Genomic DNA, 22,238 nt, shown 5'->3' with positions numbered 1-22,238 from the left:
TATCTTTATCCCCATTTAACAGTCAAGGAAGCTCAGAATTGTATAGTAACTTGCCCAAGATTACCAAGTTAGCAAGTGGAGCTGGCATTCAGTCTAAGACTCTCTGATTTCAAAGGCTGTGTCCTGTGAAAACATCTTTTCTTTTTTTTAATTTAATTTTTTATTTTTTAAAATTTACATCCAAATTAGCATATAGTGCAACAATGATTTCAGGAGTAGATTCCTTGTGTCCCTTATCCATTTAGCCCATCCCCCCTCCCACAACCCCTACAATAACCCTCAGTTTGTTCTCCATATTTATAAGTCTCTTCTGTTTTGTCCCCCTCCCTGTTTTTATATTATTTTTGTTTCCCTTCCCTTATGTTCATCTGTTTTTTCTCTTAAAGTCCTCATATGAGTGAAGTCATACGATTTTTGTCTTTCTCTGACTGACTAATTTCACTCACCATAATACCCTCCAGTTCCATCCACGTAGTTGCAAATGGCAAGATTTCATTCTTTTTGATTGCCGAGTAATACTCCATTGTATGTATATACCATATCTTCTTTATCCATTCATCCATCTATGGGCATTTGGGCTCCTTCCATACTTTGGCTATTGTTGATAGTGCTGCTACAAACATGGGGGTGCATGTGTCCCTTCAAAACAGCACACCTGTATCCCTTGGATAAATGCCTAGTAGTGCAATTGCTAAGTCGTAGGGTAGTTCTATTTTTAGTTTTTTTGAGGCACCTCCATACTGTTTTCCAGAGTGGCTGCACCAGCTTGCATTCCCAAAAACATCTTTTCCTTACTGTTTATTTAAAGGTGTAAACAATGCAGAGTGTAAAAAGTGAAATTTACTTTTTATGTGTCCTCTCCTAAGCCTAGGAGATGCTGCTGCTTATCAGCACTTGTGTGCTTTTGTCATTCTGAACCTCTGTAAAAGTTAAAAATATTATTTTTATTAGACTCCTACGTGTATGCAGTATTAAGGTCAAGTGGTAATAATACAAAATTTGAAGGGCAGTAGTAGTCCCTTGCCCCTGCCCACCCCTCGTTCCCATTCCCAGTAGGCAGTGTCTCTCTCTTCTTCATTATCTTTTTCTCTCCCACCAGCCCCCACCCCCCGCCCCCACAAAAGTGGCTCAACTTTTCTGGGGAAACGAACAGGGCGAGGAAGGCTCTCTGTAGGAACTCGCCTTGCTGGGCAGGACTGCCAGGCCCCAGGTCTGTCTAGAAGGCAGGAGAGGGATCAGCGTCATGCCCCCTTTGGTCCGTCCTGGGAGCAGGGATCCAGGCCCTTGCTACTTGGGGCCGAGGTGGGAAACAGCCTTGCCTGTTTTCCCAGGGTCTCCAGCGAGTGTCCATGCTGTGCTCAGAATTGATACCAACCTTCTTGTGGGGCAGGTCAATGTCGAGCTCAACTCTCCCCCAGCATGTTGAGCCCCAATTGACCTCACTAGAGCGGCCTTCACAGGTTGTCCATGGAGAACTTGTGCTTCGGCACAGCTGAGACTGTGGTGTGGCGGCAGCCACGTCTTAGTTCTCTTTTGCCATTTTTCTTCAGGTATCGGAATCACATCCTTATGGTTCTCTTCCTTGCTCCTTCTGTTTCTCAGCTGAGATTCTGTGAGAAAATTAAGTCCTAATGCCCTAGGGCATCCCTTGTGCTAATGAATTAGCTACACTCCTGTGCATCTAGAATGGAGACAACGGTCACTCAAATCACTTTCTGTGTTCTGTGGATTAAATGAGGAACCTGATTTTATTTTATTTTTGTAATTAAAAATTTTTTTTAAATCTTTATTTTTTTTTTTTGACAGAGAGAGACAGAGACAGAGAGTGAGAGCAGGGGAGGAACAGAGAGAGAGGGAGACACAGAATCTGAAGCTCCAGGCTCTAAGCTGTCAGCACAGAGCCCGAAATGGGGCTTGAACCCATGAACAGTGAGTTCATGACGTGAGCTGAAGTCGAATGCTTAACTGACAGAGCCACCCAGGTGCCCCAAGGAACCAGATTTTAAAAACGCTGATACTAGCTGTTGGCTTTACAGTGAAAGATGACAAGGATAGCTCCTTAAATCACCATCCTTCCTTTCATCTTCCCAATATAATTCTGTCTCTGTGTTTGCTAAATTAACATTCATTATTTAAATCATCATGACTATATAAATACTGATCACAGCTTAGCCACAGAATATATTGATTACATTTACTTTCTTTTACAACTTTGTTTTTCTGGACTCAGTAAAACCCTAGTGGGATTTTGTTTTGTTTGCTTAGGCTTAGGTTAGTAGCAGGGCGGGGGCAGAGAGACGGAGAGAGAATCTTAAGCAGACTCCATGCTGACATGGGGCTCAGTCTCATGACCTTGAGATCAGGACCTGAGCCAAAAGCAAGAGTTCTCTGGGGGTGGGGGGGAGGTGTCACTGTTCTGGAGGATTGGACCTCACTGTCGTAGGGTTTCTTGTGCTTTTGTCCCATCCTTCTGTTTTAGGCTCCCCCTTGCATGCACCTGTCTATAGATTGCTGGTTCCTTCAATTCCTGGGCTTCTCAGAGGTTCTGGCAACGTGCTGTGTTCATTCCTCCCTAAACCCCAGTGGCTTATCAGATTTTTCTGGTCTGTCAAATCCGTTTCTGTTACTGGCCTGTTTTCTGTCTTAATAGAATTTTGTTCACATTTCGTCTGCTGCAATTTCTTTATCTATTTTCTATGTCCTATTGGGTGACAAATGACTATGTCTAGTCCACCAAGTTTAACTAGAAATCCTGTGCAGGATAATGTTAGTGCACACACAAACATTTCCCCATTTCCTTCCATATTCCTGCAATAAAGGGCTTATATATACACTGTTTTGTAACTTGCTTTAAAAAAACAAAAACAAAAAGCACCTCTATATAATGGGCTTCTTTAGTTTGTAAAGCTCTACTTTGATGTTTTTAACTATAAAGTTAAAAGTCTTTAACTTTTATGTATATCCATAACTTACCTCTGTCCTGTTAATGATCAGTTAGGTCATTTCAGTTTTAGCTACTATAGGAATGCTACTCTGATCATCCTTTTACATTTGTAATTTCCTTCTTATGACAGGGTTTTTTTATGATTTTTTTAGACATTGGCTTTTTGGGTCAGTGGGTATTTATATTATAAATTTTAATAGATTCTGTAATTTCCCTTAAAAGAAAAATAAAACAGCCATGCCAAGTTATACCCAGATAACATATAACACGGTAGTTAACATCATGCATTCTGAAACCTGACTGTCTAGGTTTGAATCCTGCCTCTTTCTCTCATTTGCTGGACAATCTTGGCAAGTTCCTAAATCTCTTTAGTTTCCTCTTCTATAAAATTGGGATGATAGCACCTCCTTTATAGAGTAGGTGCGAGGATTCAGTAAGGCATTCTTGGTAAGGCGCTTATACAGTGCCAGGTGCCACGCAGAACAGTGCTCTGTTGGCTGTCATTCTGTATTTTCATTCTGTATTTTCTTCCACAGTTCTTTTGTTTTGTTTTGTTATAAATGTTTATTTATTTATTTTGAGAGAGAGAGAATGCTGTTGTGGGGGGGGGGGGGCGGGGGGGGGCGTACAGAGGGAGAGGGAGAATCCCAGGCAGACTCCATGCTATCAGCACAGAGCCCAGCGTGGGGCTTGATCCCACAACTGTGAGATCCCGAGCTGAAATTAAAGTCAGATGTTCAACCGACTGAGCCACCCAGGCACCCCTCTTCGGTCATTGTATCTGTGAAATTTGATGAGAATTGCTTAGGAAACCTTTCAGAAATCTTTTGAAATTATGTTTTGTATTAAATATAAATTTAATAGGCAATTACTTGCCTATTGTATTCATTTTACACTGTTGACAACGTCTTTGTAACATTTGTTGATTTGTTTGTGTTGTTTTTGTTGCATAGCACTCCCACCAAAGGCATAGAGAACAAAGCTTTTGATCGCAATACAGAATCTCTCTTTGAAGAACTGTCTTCAGCTGGCTCAGGCTTAATTGGAGATGTGGATGAAGGAGCGGATTTACTAGGTATGATAGCTTATCTGAAGAAGTATCATACTGTTTTAAAAATAGATTTTAAATGATTTAATTGAACATTACTTTAAAATGTCCTCAACAGTTCAGTAGCACACAGTGATTGCACTTTCAGGTAATTAATAGGAAAGTATTCTTTGAGATTATGAAAATTTTAAATGAAAGCATCTTTGCATGTGGATATCTCTCAAATTGAATTGCATTTAAATTTGTATTTTGAAATTCACATAGCACATTTTATTGAGTCTGTGCTATATTCCAAGAACAATATTACACATAAGGAGCACAGTGGGGTGTGTGTGTGTGTGTGTGTGTGTGTGTGTGTGTATGTGTATGTGTATAGACTGATAGATAGTTCCTGGCTTAAGTACATTTCTTTTCTTTTTTCTTTTTTTTTTTTTTAATATTTACTGATTTTGGGGAGAGTGCAGGTGGGGGAGGGGCAGCGAGAGGGGGCCAGAGGATCCAAATCAGGCTCTGTGCTGACAGCAGCAAGCCTGATGTGGTGCTCGAACTCACAAACCGCGAGATCATGACCTGAGCTGAAGTCAGGTGCTCAACTGACAGCCACTCAGGTGCCCCTTAAGTAGATTTCTTTAAATTCTGTTGACTTTAATTAAGTAAGAGTATATAATACTTGTTTTTTTTCTGAGATTTCACAGAATATTCTGTTTTAGCTTTATGGGATGTAATCAGTTTTGAGTTTGTGTTGTTGAAGAACACCTGGTTTGAAAAGAATACTGCATTTAGCTCTTCCAGTACTTGTCTGGTGACCTTTGCCAAATGGCTTATCCTCTCCCAATCTTAGTTTCTTAACTATGAAATGAAGGAACTGGATTCTTGTTCAAAGATTGAGCCAGCTGTGGCTTACTGACCCAAATCCAGCTCCTCTCCTGTGTGTATGAATCAAACTTTATTAGAACACAGCCACTATCATTTGTTTACTTATTATGTGTAGTTGCTTTGGACCCAACAGCAGTTCAGTAGTCGGTAACAGAGATCATATGGCTTACAAAGACAAAAGAGTCACCATCTGACCCTTTACATAAAGAATGTGTAGACTCCTGCTCTAGGTGATCCATAAAGTTTCTTTTAATGATAATTATGAGATTCTGACTTAATGTCAGTTAGCTTTGATGTACCCTTCTTATAATTTAAAACCTTACAGAAATTGAAAATCTTACAGTATTAAAAACCTATGCCTTTGGAATAGATACTGGTCTCTAAAAAAAGTTTTTGTATCTATTAGTGTAATTATAATAAAGACTATATAGTGTTCTCAAAAGGTGCTCTTTGTTAGTTCTTGTGAATATAGAATGGGATTGCTTGCGTTAATTTGTGTTAAATTTATTGATTACCATTATGTCCTCAAAAGTTTGAAGTATTTTTTGAAGGAAATGTAAGTTGTGTCTAAATGGAGCTCACAGTCTATTTCACAAGGGAGATTGAAAGTTTATCATAAATAAAACTATTCTCAGTTAGTCATAGACTTCCACTGTTAAAGTCTAAGTAAAAGATTGGAAGCAGTTGAATGAGTTTGCATTTCTCAAGGAGGGCTAAAGATTAATTCTTAAGGAACACTCCATTTTTTAACATTTAAATTTACACTGTAACTTTAGTTAACATTTAATTATGCATAAAAAGTTCTGTTTAGGAAACTGAGTCCCTGGCAAAATTGAAGGGTATATGCAAATAATGTTAGAAAGAAGAATTTTTAAGTGTTTATTATATACAGTAAGATTCACTCTTTATGGTGAATTTTTTGAGTTTTGACAAATGGGCACAATTTATAATCACCAGCAGAATCAATATACCCCCCAAAATTCTTTCATGCTGCTCTTTGTATTTAACCAGAGTGAAGCACTTTTTTTTTTTTTTAAAGTTTATTCATTTATTTTGAGAGAGAGAGAAAGAGAGAAAATGAGGAAGCAGAGGAAGGGCAGAGAGAGAGGGAGAGAGGAACCCAAGCAGGCTCCATGCAGGCAGCGCATAGCCTGATGCAGGGCTCCAGCTCACTAACAGTGAGATCATGACTTGAGGTGAAATCAAGAGTCAGATGCTTAACCGACTGAGCCACCCAGGTACCCCATGAATGAAGTGCTTTTTTAATGTATACTCTTTATTACTTCATAATCCAATATTGAATAATATAATTTTTGAGGTTGGTGGTTCCAAACTTAACTTTTTGTAAAGAGTTAAGAAGCCACATAGTATTTAGAGATAATTGTGGTCTTTTAAATCAGATGAAAGCTTCCACTCTTTAAGTCAGAAAATTAAGCATAATGAATAGGTTAACAGCAAAATCCTGATAACTCTGGTTTCCTTTCTACTTCGAAAATAAGAAATAGACTGTAAACTAGTGTCTTTTCCCTTTTTCAGATACCGATATATTTTTCTCTAGAATGTTCCAGATTAGAAGATTTTACTCTATTACCTTAAGTGTAGTGACTCATGCTTACATGAACACCTTGTGGTCAAAGATGGTAAATGAAATTTCCAAGTCATACATGTGTTCCCTGGCTTCTCTTCTGTACAGTTCTGTGATAGCAATTGAAGTGTAATACTAAATGGAAGATAGTGAAACTAACAAAATTGTTTCCCAAAGTTCTTTAATTGACTTGGGTTGATAAATAAGTACATAGTCCATTTCTGTGATTCATTATTCATTTTCTTAATTACTATATTATTGTAGAACTCTTTTCTTGTTCAAGGATATAAATTTTCGCAATCATTATGCCTATACTCAGCATTTAGAGTATTTTTTTCTGATTTTAATTTAAAAGAGGCACCTCCCCCCACCCCCATTTGTCCTTATCCTTTGACTTTATTTTCATCAGTTCTTTTTCTATTCACTTTAGTCATGTATTCTCTATGGCCACTTTCTAGAACTTGGAAATCATACATCCTACTCTTGGGATTTTCTTTCTCTTGTTATCTTCTATATTTTTAACTTTTCTGTCTTTACTTCTTCTATTCTCATTTAAGCATGTTCAGATCTTTTCCATTTAAAAATCAAAGTACTGCCCTCTTCTGACCCTATACCTTCAGCACCTTTCCACCCAGTCGCTCACTTTCTTTGCATTTCTGCTTTATGCAGCAGTATCAGTGAGGTATCTCCCAGATGCTTGTGATACATCAGTGAACAAAGCGGACTTTTTGAACGTGTAGGTACTTTAAATTGGCAGGATCTCCCTTTTCCCACTCGCACCTCTTCTCCTGCAGTCTGTGTGGACATTCTTCCCTGCACTCTCCTTGCCTGAAACAGCCTTCTTGTTTGCTATATCCAGCTGTTCCTTCTGGTTCCATCTACATTCTTTCATATGACTTCTCAGGTAGCATTTGTCTTTAACACCATCTTTGCTGAATTTCTGTGATAACAGACTTTCCTGCATTCTTTCCTGCCTCTTTTCTTTTCCAGTCTTCTTTACAGGATCCTCTTCTCTCCCCACCTTTCAGATATCAGTGCCCCAGGCATGCTTCTTTGCGAAATCTTATTTGCTCTTGTTTCTTGGCTTTCATAGAAAAGTGCTCCACAGTTTTTATCTCCTTCTAAGATCTTTTTCTAGAGCCCCAGACTACTACTTCCAGGCAGCCCACAAGACACCTCTAAGATGATTTATAGGGCTTTACACTTGATGTGCCTAAAGCTCAGTTCATCATTCGTTGTCCTGTTCCTCAAGGCTATTCCTACCCCAGCGTGTACTGTCTCAGTGAATGAATGAGCTCAGTGTCCACTCAGTTCTCCATTCAGGAACTCTCCTGCTTCCTTGAGAACCAATCACCAAAGCTTGTTTACTCCCTTTCTTTAAAAAAAAAAAAAAAAAAAATCTATGTATCTATGTCTTTCTATATCCCCTTGCATATCCTCTTGTTGGAATTCTGCTTTGATCCCCTAGTTAAAGCTCCATTGTCCATGAAATGTATTCTCATGGACCTCACTTTCTTCGATGTGCCACACTTTGTTCTTTACTATAATTGTATACATACTCCTTTCCCTGGGGCTCTAAGCTCTGTGTGGCCAAGACAACTCTGTCCTTTGCTCACTAGTGAGTCTTTAGCACACAACACAGCAGTTTAGTGAATGGATTGCTACCTAGTTCTATTAGTTTTATTTCACCTCTAAATCTGTGATTCTTTCACCTTTTAGAATTAAAACTCCTTTATGGGAGAATTTGTAAGAAAGCAGTGTACTTTTGGGAAAATGCATGTATAGGTAGACAAAATTGTGCATACTTTCTCAAGGGATTAACAGATCATTTGGAGGCCCAGCTATGGACGTAGCTTGAGGATTGGTACTAACATCCAAGGGAGACTTCTATGATTTACAAAACTGCCAGGCAGTTTGCTTGTTTTTTAATAGGTAAAGTTGGCAAATATGTTAGATCTACGTTTATGTTTGGTTGAAGCCTTGAATAGAAGTGGGGCCACTTCAAGTTATGTTTTTCTTATAGTTAGGAGTTAGTTTTTATCAGTACATTTCAAAGTGAAAATTTTGCACAATCCTATTGACCACATATTAAATTTATACACTCGATTTTGAGAGAACTCTTCCTGAGAATGTGTAAACTTTAGAAACTACATTATCAGATATGATTCCCATATGGTACATATTTCAAGATTTTTTCTTATTTATAATATTTACATTGTGTTCAGCTAATGGTTGGTTTCTCTACATCTTTTAAATTTTATTGTCTCCTTTCTCTCATTTTGAAACAAATGAGCATAGATCTTGCTTTCTGAAAACAATCTAATTGTGATTCTCATTCATTTTTCTCTTGGGCTGCTTACCCAGGGGAATATTCTGGTGTGTATGCTTTTAAATACTTTAATATTACTGCTTTTTAAGCTAGGTGTTCTTGGCTGCTATCCTCATGTAATGCTTTCTCATCATTTTTTTCTGCTCAACTATTTTTTTTTTTTTTTGCTTTCCATATATTTTCAGCTTTTATGCTTATCTCCCTACATGCTTGAGAGTTTATAGCAAACACAGTCATTACATAAGCTTTTTTCAACCAATCTAAACCCTATTTCTTCTGACTGTAAAGCTTTATTGGAAGTTAACATTAGTGTTTAAAGCACATATTTCAGCAGTATCTTGCCAAAATTCATTTTGGAATTGGAATCTGGAAACTTTTTTAGTTTGTCTTTATTTTCACTTTTTGAAGAATATATAGATGATTAAATAAGCTACTGTTTCTGACATTTAATTCTTCATGGTAGAAGTACCCTGATCTTTGAGAGTATTTGAGATAATTATAATAGACAAAATATGAGTTCCGTATATGTAAGCATTGAATTTTTAGCATTCCTAAGTTGGTTTTGTTTTAAATAATCTTTAAATCATTAGAAATACTACCTTTAAAAAAAATATTTAAAGAAAAAACAATTCCTTTTCCTTATGTAGTTTTCTTTAGAAATATTTCTTTAGGATATTTCCCTTCTGTTTTGCTGGGTTGTGTGAATATTACTTCTTCCGCTGAATGTGTATTTTCCAGCATTAGCTGGGTTAAGTGAGTGATGGGTCTTTTGTTTTGCTTTATTTTGCTTTTTTGATTTGGTAACTTTTTGAGATACATTCCCTAGTGTGTTGTTTTATCTCTTCAGTTTCTTATAATTAGCAAATTAAATAACTTTCTTCTCCCTAAAGATCATTGCATTGGATCTTGCATTGAATGCTCTGCCGACCTTACAGTCCTCGTTAAATTATTAAACAGGATTCTGTAAAGTAATAACTGAACATTATCATTTCAGAGGTGGCACTTTGAGGGAAACTTTATATTATTGATGTGGGGTTTTCATTCTAATCCGTTTTCATTGTGTAAAAGAATTGGTAAAACATATCAAAGAGCATCCTTATAAATGAAGGAAATCATCTTAATTTCTGTCTTTTGCACATCATTATGCATTAAATCATAACACTGTGATTCCAGATGTATTTCATATCATGCATAAAACTTTACAGATTAATAATCTTTTTTCATGCTGTTTCTTACATAAAACATTTCTTGTTCTTTGTTTTTGCTTTACATGGAATGCATGGGCTTTAAGACCATAATTTCTTTGGTAAGGTTTCATCTGCATTGGGGTTCCGTCTTTCTTTGGCCTTGTTTCTGCCAGTTCTCTCTTAGTAAGACCTAATTTTTAGGCAAAAGCCTACAATATCAGCAGTGATTTGGAAATGATTTTTGATCTGTATTAATGCTTACTCTTTTTTTTTTTTTCTCTAAGTACTGCTACTTTTTAGAATATTTGGCAGAAAAGTCTTAATCATTTTGAAATACTATCTATGAGAAACAAAATATAGACTAACAGTTATAAAGAATTGGCTAACAAAATCTTTAGCTTTGTTTTGTGATTGATAATTATAATTTTATAACCTACACAAGTAGATATATCAAATGAAATTATAGACAAAATAAGGTTACTAAAGGACAGGTAAAATTTATAAATTAAAATTTGAGCCTATAGTTTACTATAATACAAGTTTATGTAATTTTTGATAATGTGTCTTGAGAGTTCTTATTTTATTGTTTTGGTAGGAATGGGTCGTGAAGTTGAGAATCTTATATTAGAAAATACACAACTGTTGGAAACCAAGTAAGTATATATCCAAAATTTTAACAAGAAGCACAAGATACTGAACTTTCTCGTCTGAGTCAGTGACCCTTGTTCAAATGAACACAGCATGCAACTGCAGGCTCGCTACCCTATCTCGTTCCCCTTCTGAAATGGGTGATGGGACTTACTTTCACTGATGGATATGTTTTGTTTGCTCTGGTTTTTGCAGAAATATTTTTCATCTCCTTTCCATTCTACAAGTGTGCATGCCTTTCTCTTAACCTTCTGCATATGTCCTATGCTTTTTTTGCTCCTTCCCCTGGAATGCCTGTTTTCTTACCTTTTTCCTCTGGGGTGTCTTTATTTCTGCATACATGTTTCGATGTATACCCAGGCCACCTTTTCAGAGCTCTCCTCCATAATTGGAGGTTTTCAGGTATAATTTTGGGGGTCTTAGGCCCTCAGACATATTGGGCTCAGGCAGGTTCTGAGTCATGTGGCGAAGCAGACTGTGGCCCTTTGTTAATTTGCTGTGTCAGAGCATCTTTGGAACACCCAGGTATATCCAAAATAGAATGCAGTTAGAGGCACTATACCTACCTGTACCCAAAAGATCTATATGTTAGATTTTTTTCCGTTTTTTTTTTTCTTTAGACTTTTTTTCCTCATCAATTATTAAAGGTAAATTCAAGGGTAAACCTTACTTTATTGATTAGGTAATATTTTTTTTCAGAACTTAACAACAGTACACGTATGGATGATGCCATTTTATAAAAATTTAATCTTAGTTAATTCTGTCATTTTCATTAGTTGGTGATCTGCCTTGCTTTATCCGTGTATTCTTCGATAAGTGAGAAGAGTAAAAACTTAGATGGTTGCTCTTTTTTTTTTTAATCTTTATTTACAAATGGCACCACATGGAATATCTCTAAAGTATTCAATTATTCAGCTTTGGTTGTATAATTACTTGAGTCTGTAAGAGAATAAGCTGAAAGACAGAAAGAGTATTTATTTGTAATGATACGCTGGAAATATGTGTTTCTTAGAAATGCTCTGAATGTAGTGAAGAATGATTTGATAGCAAAGGTGGATGAGCTGACCTGTGAGAAAGATGTGCTACAAGGGGAGCTGGAGGCTGTGAAACAGGCCAAACTGAAGCTGGAGGAAAAGAACAAGGAGCTGGAGGAAGAGCTTAGGAAGTAAGTTTTCTCTGGAATCTTCTGACCCCACCTGTCTTTGCCGGTGTACCACAGAGGGGCCCAGGCGTCACCCCGAGACGGGTACCAGCTGCCTAGGAAAAGGCAGCTGTGCCGTGAGCCTGCCCCTCCTCTCACCCCGTGGTACCACGATCACATTCTGGGTCTGTCATGATGTGAAGAAAGTTAGTAGAACCATTCTAAAATTTGCTAGCAAGGAAATTAGCAATAGTCATTATTTTCCTTCACCCCGCTTTCTTCGACACCGGTTTTTTCCCTGAGAACAGTGCTACATCAGTGTTGCCCTAAGTGAAAGCAGCTAAATACTCCGGAAAGAGACAGATAATCACTTAGTGTTGATTAACATTTGTGACCTACTCTTTTAGTCCTTGAAAAGATGAGTGCAACTCAAATAACATGTTCCGTTTTTCCCCTAGAGCTCGCGCAGAAGCTGAAGATGCACGACAAAAAGCAAAAGACGATGATGATGTAGGTTTACAATCTTGGACTGTTTTTCTTCCCACATTTTGGTATTTCAAGAAAATCTTGTTAATCTTTAGATATAGCATTATAAAAAGAAAGTCGGGGGGCATCTGGGTGGCTCAGTCGGTTAAGCGCCCGACTCAGTTCAGCTCAGGTCATAATCTCACAGTTTGTCAGATCGAGCCCCCCATCTGGCTTGGCGCTGACAGCATGGAGCCTGCTTGGGATCTTCCCTCTCCCTCTCTCTCTGCCCCTCCCCTGCTGGCTTGTACCTGCGTGTGCATGCTCTCTCTCAAAATAAATAAAAGTAAACTTAAAAAGAAAAGAAAAGAGATGGTCTGTTTGTGGTCTTGAATAGGATAGCTCGTGTTCCCACATGGTATCCAGGTGCTGAGCTTTCTGGCGACCTGTGGTGTGCTTATTTTTTCCTGTGGCTCTGTGCCTTGACCTGCATTTGCATGTTCAAGCTCAAGGACCAGTCGAAACATTTTGGGATTTATTATTGTTTGTTTTGTCTCAAATTTTGAATTTGAAATATGAAAGCTTAATAATAAAAGTTGTTTAATAGTATTAAACAAAAAGATGAGCTCTAGAACTTTAATAGGAGTCAATCAGCTTATATTGTTTTCAACATATGCAAATTCAAAAGACTGAATATGAGTTTCTTGCCAGTATAATTAGCATACTAGTAATTCTTCTGGCTTCTAGATTATTATTCCTATAACAGGTGTCTGCTGGTCAAGCATCAGCCTTGAGATATGTGGGTGCCCTGTAGAAGATGCTTAATTGATGCCCCTTTAGTCTCACTTTTTGTTTAAAAACTTTTTTTTCTTTTTTTTTTTCTTTTCTGAGAGACAGAGAGGGGCAGAGGGAAAGGGAGAGAGAATCTTAAGCAGGCCCCATGCCCAGTGCAAAGCCCGATGCGGGGCTTTTCTCACAACCCCGTGAGATCATGTCCTGAGCCAAAACCAAGAGTTGGACACTTAACCAACTGAACTACACAGGTGCCCCTAATATGTAATACTTGATACATACCAAAAATATACATAACACATGTAAGTTACAAAACATAATAAATTAACATAAGGACCCCACCACCTAACCTAAGAACTAGAACATTATCAAACAGTGAAGATACCCTATGCAACCCCCTTCCAGAGGAGACCACTGTCCTATATTTATCATTTTCTTACCTTTGGAAAAAAAAAAAAGAATTTTATCAGGGCACCTTCCTGGCTCCGTCAGTAGAGTGTGTGATTCTTGATCTCAGGGTCATGAGTTCAAGCCCCATGTTGGGCGTAGTAGAACTAACATAAAAATATATTTAAAAAGAATTTTTTTTATCATATCATACATATATGTATCACTACAAAATATGGTTCAATTTTCATTGTTTTTTATTTCATAGTTGAAGATTTACTTGTTACTTATTTTGAGAGAGAAAGAGTGTGCACGAACACAGGGGAAGAGCAGGGTGGGCGGGGGGGGGGGGGGGCAGTAGAGAATCCCAAGCAGGTTCCTTGCTGTCAGAGTGGAGCCTGATATGGGGCTTGAGCTCACAAACCGTGAAATCATGACCTGAGCCGAAACCAAGAGTCAGATGGCTAACCGAATGAGCCACCCAGGTGCCCTAAGATTTACTTCTTTTGCTCAGTATTATGTTTTTGAGATCACTTGTGTTACCGTATAATGCTGTAAGTTTTGCATGTTCACTGCTTTATATATATCCCATTGTATGAATATATTACAATTTAAGTATCTGCTTTCCTATTAATGTATATTTAGGTGATTTTCAGCTTTTTACAACACCACAAACAATGTTGTTGTGAACAGTCTAGTACAAGTCTTCTGCGAGGGTAGATAACCTTGTAGTGTGGTTACCATGTTGCAGATTCGAAGTCCTTTCATCATCTGCTGTTTGACTTCTGTTTAAAGGAGAGGACAAAGTAGGAGACTCCTGAGTGCTAAGCTCAGCCTCTTTCTTAACTTTTCCACCCTTTCCGTTTTGATCCCCAATGTGTGTACTCTGCTCAGCAAAACAGAAACCCTGCAGTTAAACCAACTTTCCTCCCCAGAAGAGCTGTAATTCCTAATTTAGGAATTACAGTAGAAGGAAGTTGACTTGAGCATGCCTTCTTGGGTCTTAACCACAGTCACATCCTTTCCTGTCTTTAAGAAGAATTCTAGTTAATACACTTGTTGTATTTCTGTTGGTGCTTTAGTGACTCTTAGAGTTGGGCACCTCGGTAATCTAACTAAGCTGTAAGCTTACTGTCTGTGCTAGCCTTGGATATGTATATGATGGGTAGTCTGAGGTAAACGAACCCCTTTCAGAACTAAATTGTAAAAATTGCTGAATAATTAACATTTGTTGTAGAATATCAACTGAAAATAATGTTATTAGAGGAACATTTCCAGGCGAGCTTGTTAAGTCTATATAGATATATTTTGTTAATCTTTTTTGGTTGTAGTTCAAAATCTACACTGTTCTTTGTATTTTCCTTACGGTATATTCAAATATCTCTATTTTCAGAAATTAAATTGTATACCTTTCTTTATCATAGGTAATTATTTAAATCTCTCTATTGATTTTATTTTTAGAAGATTATTTCTCTTTAAATGTTTCAAAGCTTTAAGTTTAACATAACACCAAAACAGACATAGTCTCCCAGAGTGATCTGCAGTGTTCTTTTCGTTACAGAGTGATATTCCCACAGCCCAGAGGAAGCGGTTTACTAGAGTAGAAATGGCCCGTGTTCTAATGGAGAGAAACCAGTATAAAGAGAGATTGATGGAGCTTCAGGAAGCTGTTCGATGGACAGAGATGATTCGGTGAGAAGTGCCTCTTGGTGTTTTTCTAGTATTGTTTCCTAGGTTTGAACATTCCTTCACTCAGAACTAGAGTCTTGCCTTGGGGATCCAAACCTCTTACTCTGTTTACTAGGAGATACCTTTTTTTTTTTTTTAACTTGGATTTTTACAGAAGTTTACTTATTTTGAGAGAGAGAGATCACGCAGCCACAAGTGCGCAAACGTGGGAGGGAGAGAGAGAGAGAGAGAGAGGATCCCAAGCAGGGTCCCACGCTGTCAGATCATGACCTGAGCCAAAACCAAGATGCTTAACCTACTGTGCCACCCAGGCACCCCACTAGGAGATACTTTCTAAAGTAAAACTAGGAATTAGGAACAGAATGTGATCAAAGTGGGTGCCTTTTGAACAAAGGGCCCTTGGCAAATGTTCCTATGACCTCTAAAAGGTAATTTTTATTACTTATGAATGATGGTCATTTTTCAAAAGAATATAGAAATTGACACTACTTTTGCAATAATGTCAGGAAAAGATAAACATTTCTTGTGCCAAACAGGAAACTAAGTCATTTTTCTCAGTGTCTTTCTGTAAAATACTCTTGTTTGGTTTTCCCTCCTTTCTGACTATTCATGCAAAATGTACCTTCTGTTGACATCTTTGTTGGTTGGATCTTAGATCATACCTAGTGCTGCCATCTTATGGTCATACTTAGTAACAGTGTTCCTTACTTAAATTTTTTTTTTTTTTTTAACATTTATTCATTTTTTGAGAAACCGACAGACTGCAAGCAGCGGAGAGGCAGAGAGAAGGAGAACACAGAATCCAAAGCAGGTTTCAGGCTCCAAACTGTCAGCACAGAACCTGATGCGGGGCTCAAACTCACGAGCTGTGAGATCGTGACCTGAGCCGAAGTTGGACACTTAACCAACTGAGCCACTCAGGCACTCCGCCCATATTTTTGAGTTTAGATTCCCATGTCAGATCTACCAATAACAGTACATATACACCAATACATCATATTAAAGTTTATAAGCATATTTTTTAACCTCCAACTTTTACTTGTTTGTGATTACATTATTTAACAGTTTATACATCTTTTACCAATGTCGTACTAGAATGAAAGTACTTTGTATAGCACATTGACAATTTGCTAAAATTGTAATTGCTTATAGCTGCTAACAAGGAGGGAGATCAGAATTTGATCTTCATTAATTGGTCAAAGAAACTGATGTACTAATAAGAAGCTTGTTCTTAACTCTCACCTTTAATGGATATTAAATAAATAATGGATAAATATTTTAAAAATTGAGGTATATAGACAGGTTCTACTTTTCATGGCTATTTTTTTTTTCATTTTTTTAAATGTTTATTTATTTTTGACACAGAGAGAGAGGGAGAGACAGAGTGCAAATGGGGAGGGGCAGAGAGAGAGAGACACACACACACACACACACACACACACACACACACACAGAATCAGAAGCAGGCTCCAGGCTCTGAGCTGTCAGCACAGAGCCCGACATGGGGCTCGAACCCACGAACTGTGAGATCATGACCTGAGCCGAAGTCGGACACTTAACCAACTGAGCCACCCAGGCGCCCCATCATTGCTATTTTTAATTCTAACAGCCGTGTGGTGTTCCACAAAAGAAATGGTAGCTCACTTTTAACTTTTTCATTGAATTAAAAGATGTTTTAAATTCAGTCCTTTAAAAAACCGTGAAAACTGAACTCTGATAGTGAAAGCGGAATCCTTACCACCTTACTAAATTGGTATGGAGTGCCAAATTTCTGAAATTTTCTTGGACTACCAGTTTATCCCCATCTCTGGTGATCTTTTCAGTAATGGGAAAGTTTTAGTCCTGTGAAAAATGACACATCAGAACAGTAAAGTTACAGGTTATTTTATGAGAACTTAGAGCATGAGATGATAGAGACCTTTATGTAAAGATAAGGATTTAGTATTTATAAGACAGTATTTTGACATAAGGAAGAATTGGAGGATATCTCTTCAATAAAAATTTTAATATTAACATTCAGGCACGTTAGCTGCCTGTTTAGCACACATAACAGTCTTGTCACTGTTAGCAGACTGAACTCTTGATGAAGGGATGGTGTTTTATTTATCTTAGTTGTATTAGCCTTTACAGGTTGACTGACAGTTGATAGGTCAAAGCAACTACTTACTGAATTTAATTGCTGATTCTCCTTTGTGTATTTCATGAACTTCTTGGGTCCTCTGTTCTTCAGATAGAAAGCTAGAACACCTAACTGATAAAACATTTTTTCTTTCTTTGTTTTTCTTTTCAAATGTAGTGCATCAAGAGAAAATCCAGCCATGCAGGAAAAAAAAAGGTCAAGCATTTGGCAGTTGTAAGTATCTAAAAACACATAAAGATATCAGAGGGCACTTTGAAACAAGAAGATTACAGTCAGAATTTTTTTAAGTGTGATTTTATGTCTTCTTTCTTTTTAAAATTTGGAGTATATGGCTAAACTGTACTTCTTCTTTTTAATATGTAGCATGCCAGCTCGGTAAGGCTATTCTTGAGGACAAAACATATGCTATCGTAAGCTGCATCATGTTGGTTGTGCATTTGGTGGAATCTCCTGCTAAATTAAATAAAAACTATTGGAAATTATTCATAAAGTTGATAATTACCTGGATCCTCAGTGAATAAGTTAACGTGGATTCGCTGGTTCTGTGATTGTATGGAACTTGACAAAGTAAAGCTTAGAAATTTAGTGTCTGTAGGTTTGAGAAGTGTGTATATTTGTGTGTTTTGGACTTGAATTATGTTCCTGCCAGAAGTACTGTGCATTTACTATGCTTAAAACATCCATTTTTTGGTGAATCTGCTATTTATTGGAAGTGTTCATTCTTTTCAGTGGATGTGAAGGTAGATCTATGATTTGAGCTTAATAGAAATATGTATAAGATGTTAAAATGGCAATATGTGTTCCAGTGCTTTCTTACTATTTTTAGAATTGGCAAACTAAGCTTCCGTTCAAATCTTGCAGCCATAACCTTGCTATTTAACCACTACTCACCGAGTAGGAGCTAGGAACCATCTTACTTTATTTCTTTATTACAGGAAGTTCCCTGTACTTAAGACTTTCTTCCTTTCATTATGTGAATTGCTAATTGAAGAACAAGGGTCTGCCATTTTAAGCAATAGTTTCTCTTTACTGAATGTGTGAGTTTGGCTGTGAGTGAGTTAATTGCTAAGTAGTATATGACTACAAAAATCTTTCTGCCAGTTTCTAACTCATTGCCTTGTAAAAGCATTCTAACTTGTGGAAAGTTATGGATTGTTTCTCACAGTGCATGTAATAAGGCTCTTACTGTCTCTCACTCACTCACTCTCTCTCACTCTCACTTTTTTCTTTAGTTTCAGCCGACTTTTTAGCTCCTCAAGTAATACTGCTAAGAAACCTGAACCACCTGTTAATTTGAAGTACAATGCACCCACCTCTCATGTTACTCCTTCCGTCAAGAAAAGAAGCAGCACCTTATCTCAGCTCCCTGGGGATAAGTCCAAAGCCTTTGATTTCCTTAGCGAAGAGTAAGTATTTTCCAGACTTGTGCTTATGCTCTAAAAATAAGTTAACAGTTAAGATATTCTTGCCGCTTATCAGATCAGCTATAATATGGTTCACAATAAGTCTATAAAGAAACCATTTTTGTATTGTGGCTGCGTACCTTTAATTAAATTACTTGTAGTCAATATCTTTTATGAAAATTGCATGTCAGGGCTTTCATAAACAGAATTGCTTTAAAATGTCTCCTTGGTGCTGGTATAACAACACTGACAAATATCAGTGGAGTTAAAGGCCTATATGAGCCTATATCCTGGATGTTTGAACATTTCCTTTGGTGTCACAAGTAGCTGAATTTCTCTCCTGACTCTACTACTCCTTAGGTCCATGACCTTGGACAAGCTAACCTCTCCGAGCCCCAGTGTCCCTGCCTGTAAAATGTGAATGATAACCTGGCTCAGGGACACTAGGGTTAAATTATATAGTGCTTTATATATAAAGTGTCTGGCACACAGACTGGTTAACTACCACCTACACAGCAAATCACCTCACAAAAATTTAAATAGCCCAAAGAAAGACCAATTATTTTCAGGATAGTTTTCTTTGATATTTTACTCCATCGTTCACAAGCTTATCCAGTCAGTTTGCACTTTTGTCTTCGGAAACAAATTGATGGGGCCCAGAAACGAGCCTTTTATTATCTTCCTAAGACCATATTGATTTATTGATCTTCAGTCACTTCTAGTACATTCCCAGGCATTAGAAAATTCTCGGTAAATGTTTGTTGAATGAACAAAAAAGGGAGGAACTAAAGATATTTAAGAATTTTTCCCTTTCATATGGCCAAAATCTGAAACCTGATAGAAATCTGACGGCTGATGTTTAAACATAATAAAACAGACTGCTTGCTAATCTGTTAAAGCTTGAACGCTGTACCCCCCGCAAAACTTTAAACAGACCAGCTTTAGGATAATACTTCTTAAGGCAAAAGTCTGAAGTAAACTCTTCTGAAATTATGTAATTTTTTGGTTATTTTTGCTCTCTTAGTGGGAAGGGGGAGAGACGCTGTTGTTATTATATCCCCTTAATTAAAAGGGGATATCTCTTTTCCTTTTAGAACTGAAGCTAGTTTAGCCTCACGCAGAGAACAGAAGAGAGAACAGTATCGCCAGGTAAAGGCACACGTCCAGAAGGAAGATGGTAGAGTGCAGGCTTTTGGCTGGAGTCTGCCTCAAAAGTACAAACAGGTAACATGTGAACACGGTAAGAGCCTCTAGTGGAAATGCAGGGGGAGAGGAGTGTCCCTGGGCACGAAGCAATTGACATACAGGTCTCAAAACCTGCTCATTTCAAGTTCATTGATTTGGCACGCATTTAGAGAAGGGTTCAGGGTAGTGGTTCTCAGGCTGTTTTCTGGAGCCCCAGAGCCCAAAAGAAGCGCCTGAGTCGGTGAGGAGGGAGAGGGTCAACAGGAGGTTTCTCAAGTGTGTGGGACTTGAGGTAGCCTGCTGGTTTGTTTCTTGTGTTTTTGTTTTGTTTTGTTTTTAGTGAAGTATGGTCGACATATAGCATTATATTAGTTTCAGGTACACAACATAATAATTTGATATTTTTGTATATTTTGCAATGACCACCACAATAAGTCTAGTTAATAGTTAACATCCACCACTGAACGTGGTTTCAGATTTTTTTTCTTGCAGTGAGAACTTTAAAGATTCCTCTCTTAGCAACTTTAAATGTGCAATACAGTATTATTAATTATAGTTGTCGTGCTGTACATTACATCCCCATGACTTATTTTATAACTGGGAGTTTGCACTTTTTGACCGCCTTTACGAACCACTTCACCTACTTCTCACCCTGCCTCTAGCAGCCACCGGTTTATTCTCTGTATTTGAGCTTTGTATGTTTGTTTAAGATTCCACATATGAGTGAGATCATATGGTATTTGTCTTTCTCTGTCTGAATTTATTTCACTTACCATAATGCCCTTAAGTTCCATCCATGTTGTCACGAATGGCAAGATACCATTATGGCTGGATAATATTCCATTGTATTTGTATATCGTATTTCCTTTCTGTGTTCTTTCATCGATGGACACTTAGGTCGTTTCCATGTCTTGGCTGCTGTAAATAATGCTGCAGTGAACATAGAGATCCATATATCTTTTCAAGTTAATGTTTTTGTTTTCTCCAGATAAATACCCAGAAGTGGAATTGCTGCATTGTATGGTAGTTCTATTTTTAATTTTTTTTGTAAGTAATCTTTGTGCCCAATGCAGGGGTTAAACTCACGACCCCGAGATCAAGAGTCACATACTCTACTGGCTGAGCCAGCCAGGCACCCCTATTGTTAATTTTTTGAGGAACCTCCATCCTATTTTCCACGGTGGCTACACCAATTTACATTCCCACCTACAGAGGCACAAGGGTTCCCCTTTCTCCACATCCTTGCCAACACTTGTTGTTTCTTGTCTTTTTGATAATAGCAATTGTGGTGTGAAGTGATATCTCACTGTGGTTTTGATTTGCATTTCCCTGGTGATTAATGATGCTGAGCATCTTTTCATGTACCTGTTAGCTGTCTGTATGTCTTCTTTGGAAAAATGTTTATTCAGATCATCTGCCCATTTGTTAATCCAATTTGGGCGGGGAGCTATTGAGTTTAATGAGTATCCTGCCCTATTTCAGTATTTGAAGATTTCATTTTTTAAAAAAACACATCTATTTTTTAGAAGTTTTAAGAAACCATTGTCATGGAGCCTTTCAGACTATTGATGTAAAACTCAGTTCACTTCTACAGGAACTTGTCTGCTTCCATATTTCCTCCGCTCAAAGACTCAGCACATGTGTACACATGCACACACATACATGCTCCTGAACGCACATACGCACGAACATGTTCATGAATTAGTGTATCTCTTATGAGCTCCCATAGTATCTTGTTTATTGTTTCTAATTGCCACTTGATGACTTTCTGCTTATTTTTCAAATAAGAATAACAAAATTAACTTGAACTTGATTTCAAAGAATAAATATGTACTACCAGGGCTTGCTCATGGCTCAGTGGTTCTGTGAATTCACTTTTGATGAGGCTTACCAATGTGTCTTTTTCTCTCCTCTTCCTAATTATTAGGTAACCAATGGCCAAGGGGAAAATAAGATGAAAAATCTACCTGTGCCTGTCTATCTCAGACCCCTAGATGAAAAAGATACATCCATGAAGGTAGATTAATTTTGGAGTTAAAGAAAATATTTCTTAAGCTCTGGGTGGATTTTTTCCCCCTAAAACCAAGAAAATTTAAATTCTACTTCTGTGAGTGACGTTATTATTTCTTTTGTAGTTTTAAACTGGGATACTTTGAATATTAAAGACCTGTATTCATGGGGCGCCTGTCTGATTCAGTTAGTAGAGCATGAGATTCTTAATCTCAGGGTATTGAGTTCAAGCCCCATGTTGGGGAGTACCCAGTGGGAGTAAACCCCACTTAAAAGGAAAGAAAGAAAGAAAGAAAGAAAGAGAAAGAAAAAGAAAGGGGAGGGAGGGAGGGAGGAAGGAAGGAAAGAAAGAAGGGAAAGAGGAAAGGAAAGGAAAAGGAAAGGGAAAGGAAAGGAAGAAAGAAAGAAA

At 37.6% G+C, this 22,238-nt stretch overlaps 1 protein-coding gene across 4 annotated transcripts in view; it reads left to right on the top strand.

The window, feature by feature from the left end:
* SPAG9 (sperm associated antigen 9) overlaps positions 1–22,238 on the top strand; it is a 130,775-nt gene that overhangs the window by 85,058 nt on the left and 23,479 nt on the right. For all 4 annotated transcript variants that reach the window (XM_049637711.1, XM_049637710.1, XM_049637712.1 and 1 more), the window contains 9 exons: positions 3,898–4,019; positions 10,565–10,622; positions 11,630–11,782; positions 12,217–12,268; positions 14,964–15,094; positions 17,388–17,444; positions 18,464–18,637; positions 19,729–19,858; positions 21,747–21,836. In XM_049637711.1, the coding sequence (XP_049493668.1) occupies positions 3,898–4,019; positions 10,565–10,622; positions 11,630–11,782; positions 12,217–12,268; positions 14,964–15,094; positions 17,388–17,444; positions 18,464–18,637; positions 19,729–19,858; positions 21,747–21,836 (967 nt within the window). The remainder of the gene's footprint in view (positions 1–3,897; positions 4,020–10,564; positions 10,623–11,629; positions 11,783–12,216; positions 12,269–14,963; positions 15,095–17,387; positions 17,445–18,463; positions 18,638–19,728; positions 19,859–21,746; positions 21,837–22,238) is intronic.

The sequence above is a fragment of the Panthera uncia genome, chromosome E1 (assembly GCF_023721935.1).
Source record: "Panthera uncia isolate 11264 chromosome E1, Puncia_PCG_1.0, whole genome shotgun sequence".
Taxonomy (NCBI): Eukaryota; Metazoa; Chordata; class Mammalia; order Carnivora; family Felidae; genus Panthera; species Panthera uncia.
The sequence above is the reverse complement of the archived record's forward strand: the minus strand, read 5'-3'. Positions and strand labels throughout refer to the sequence as shown.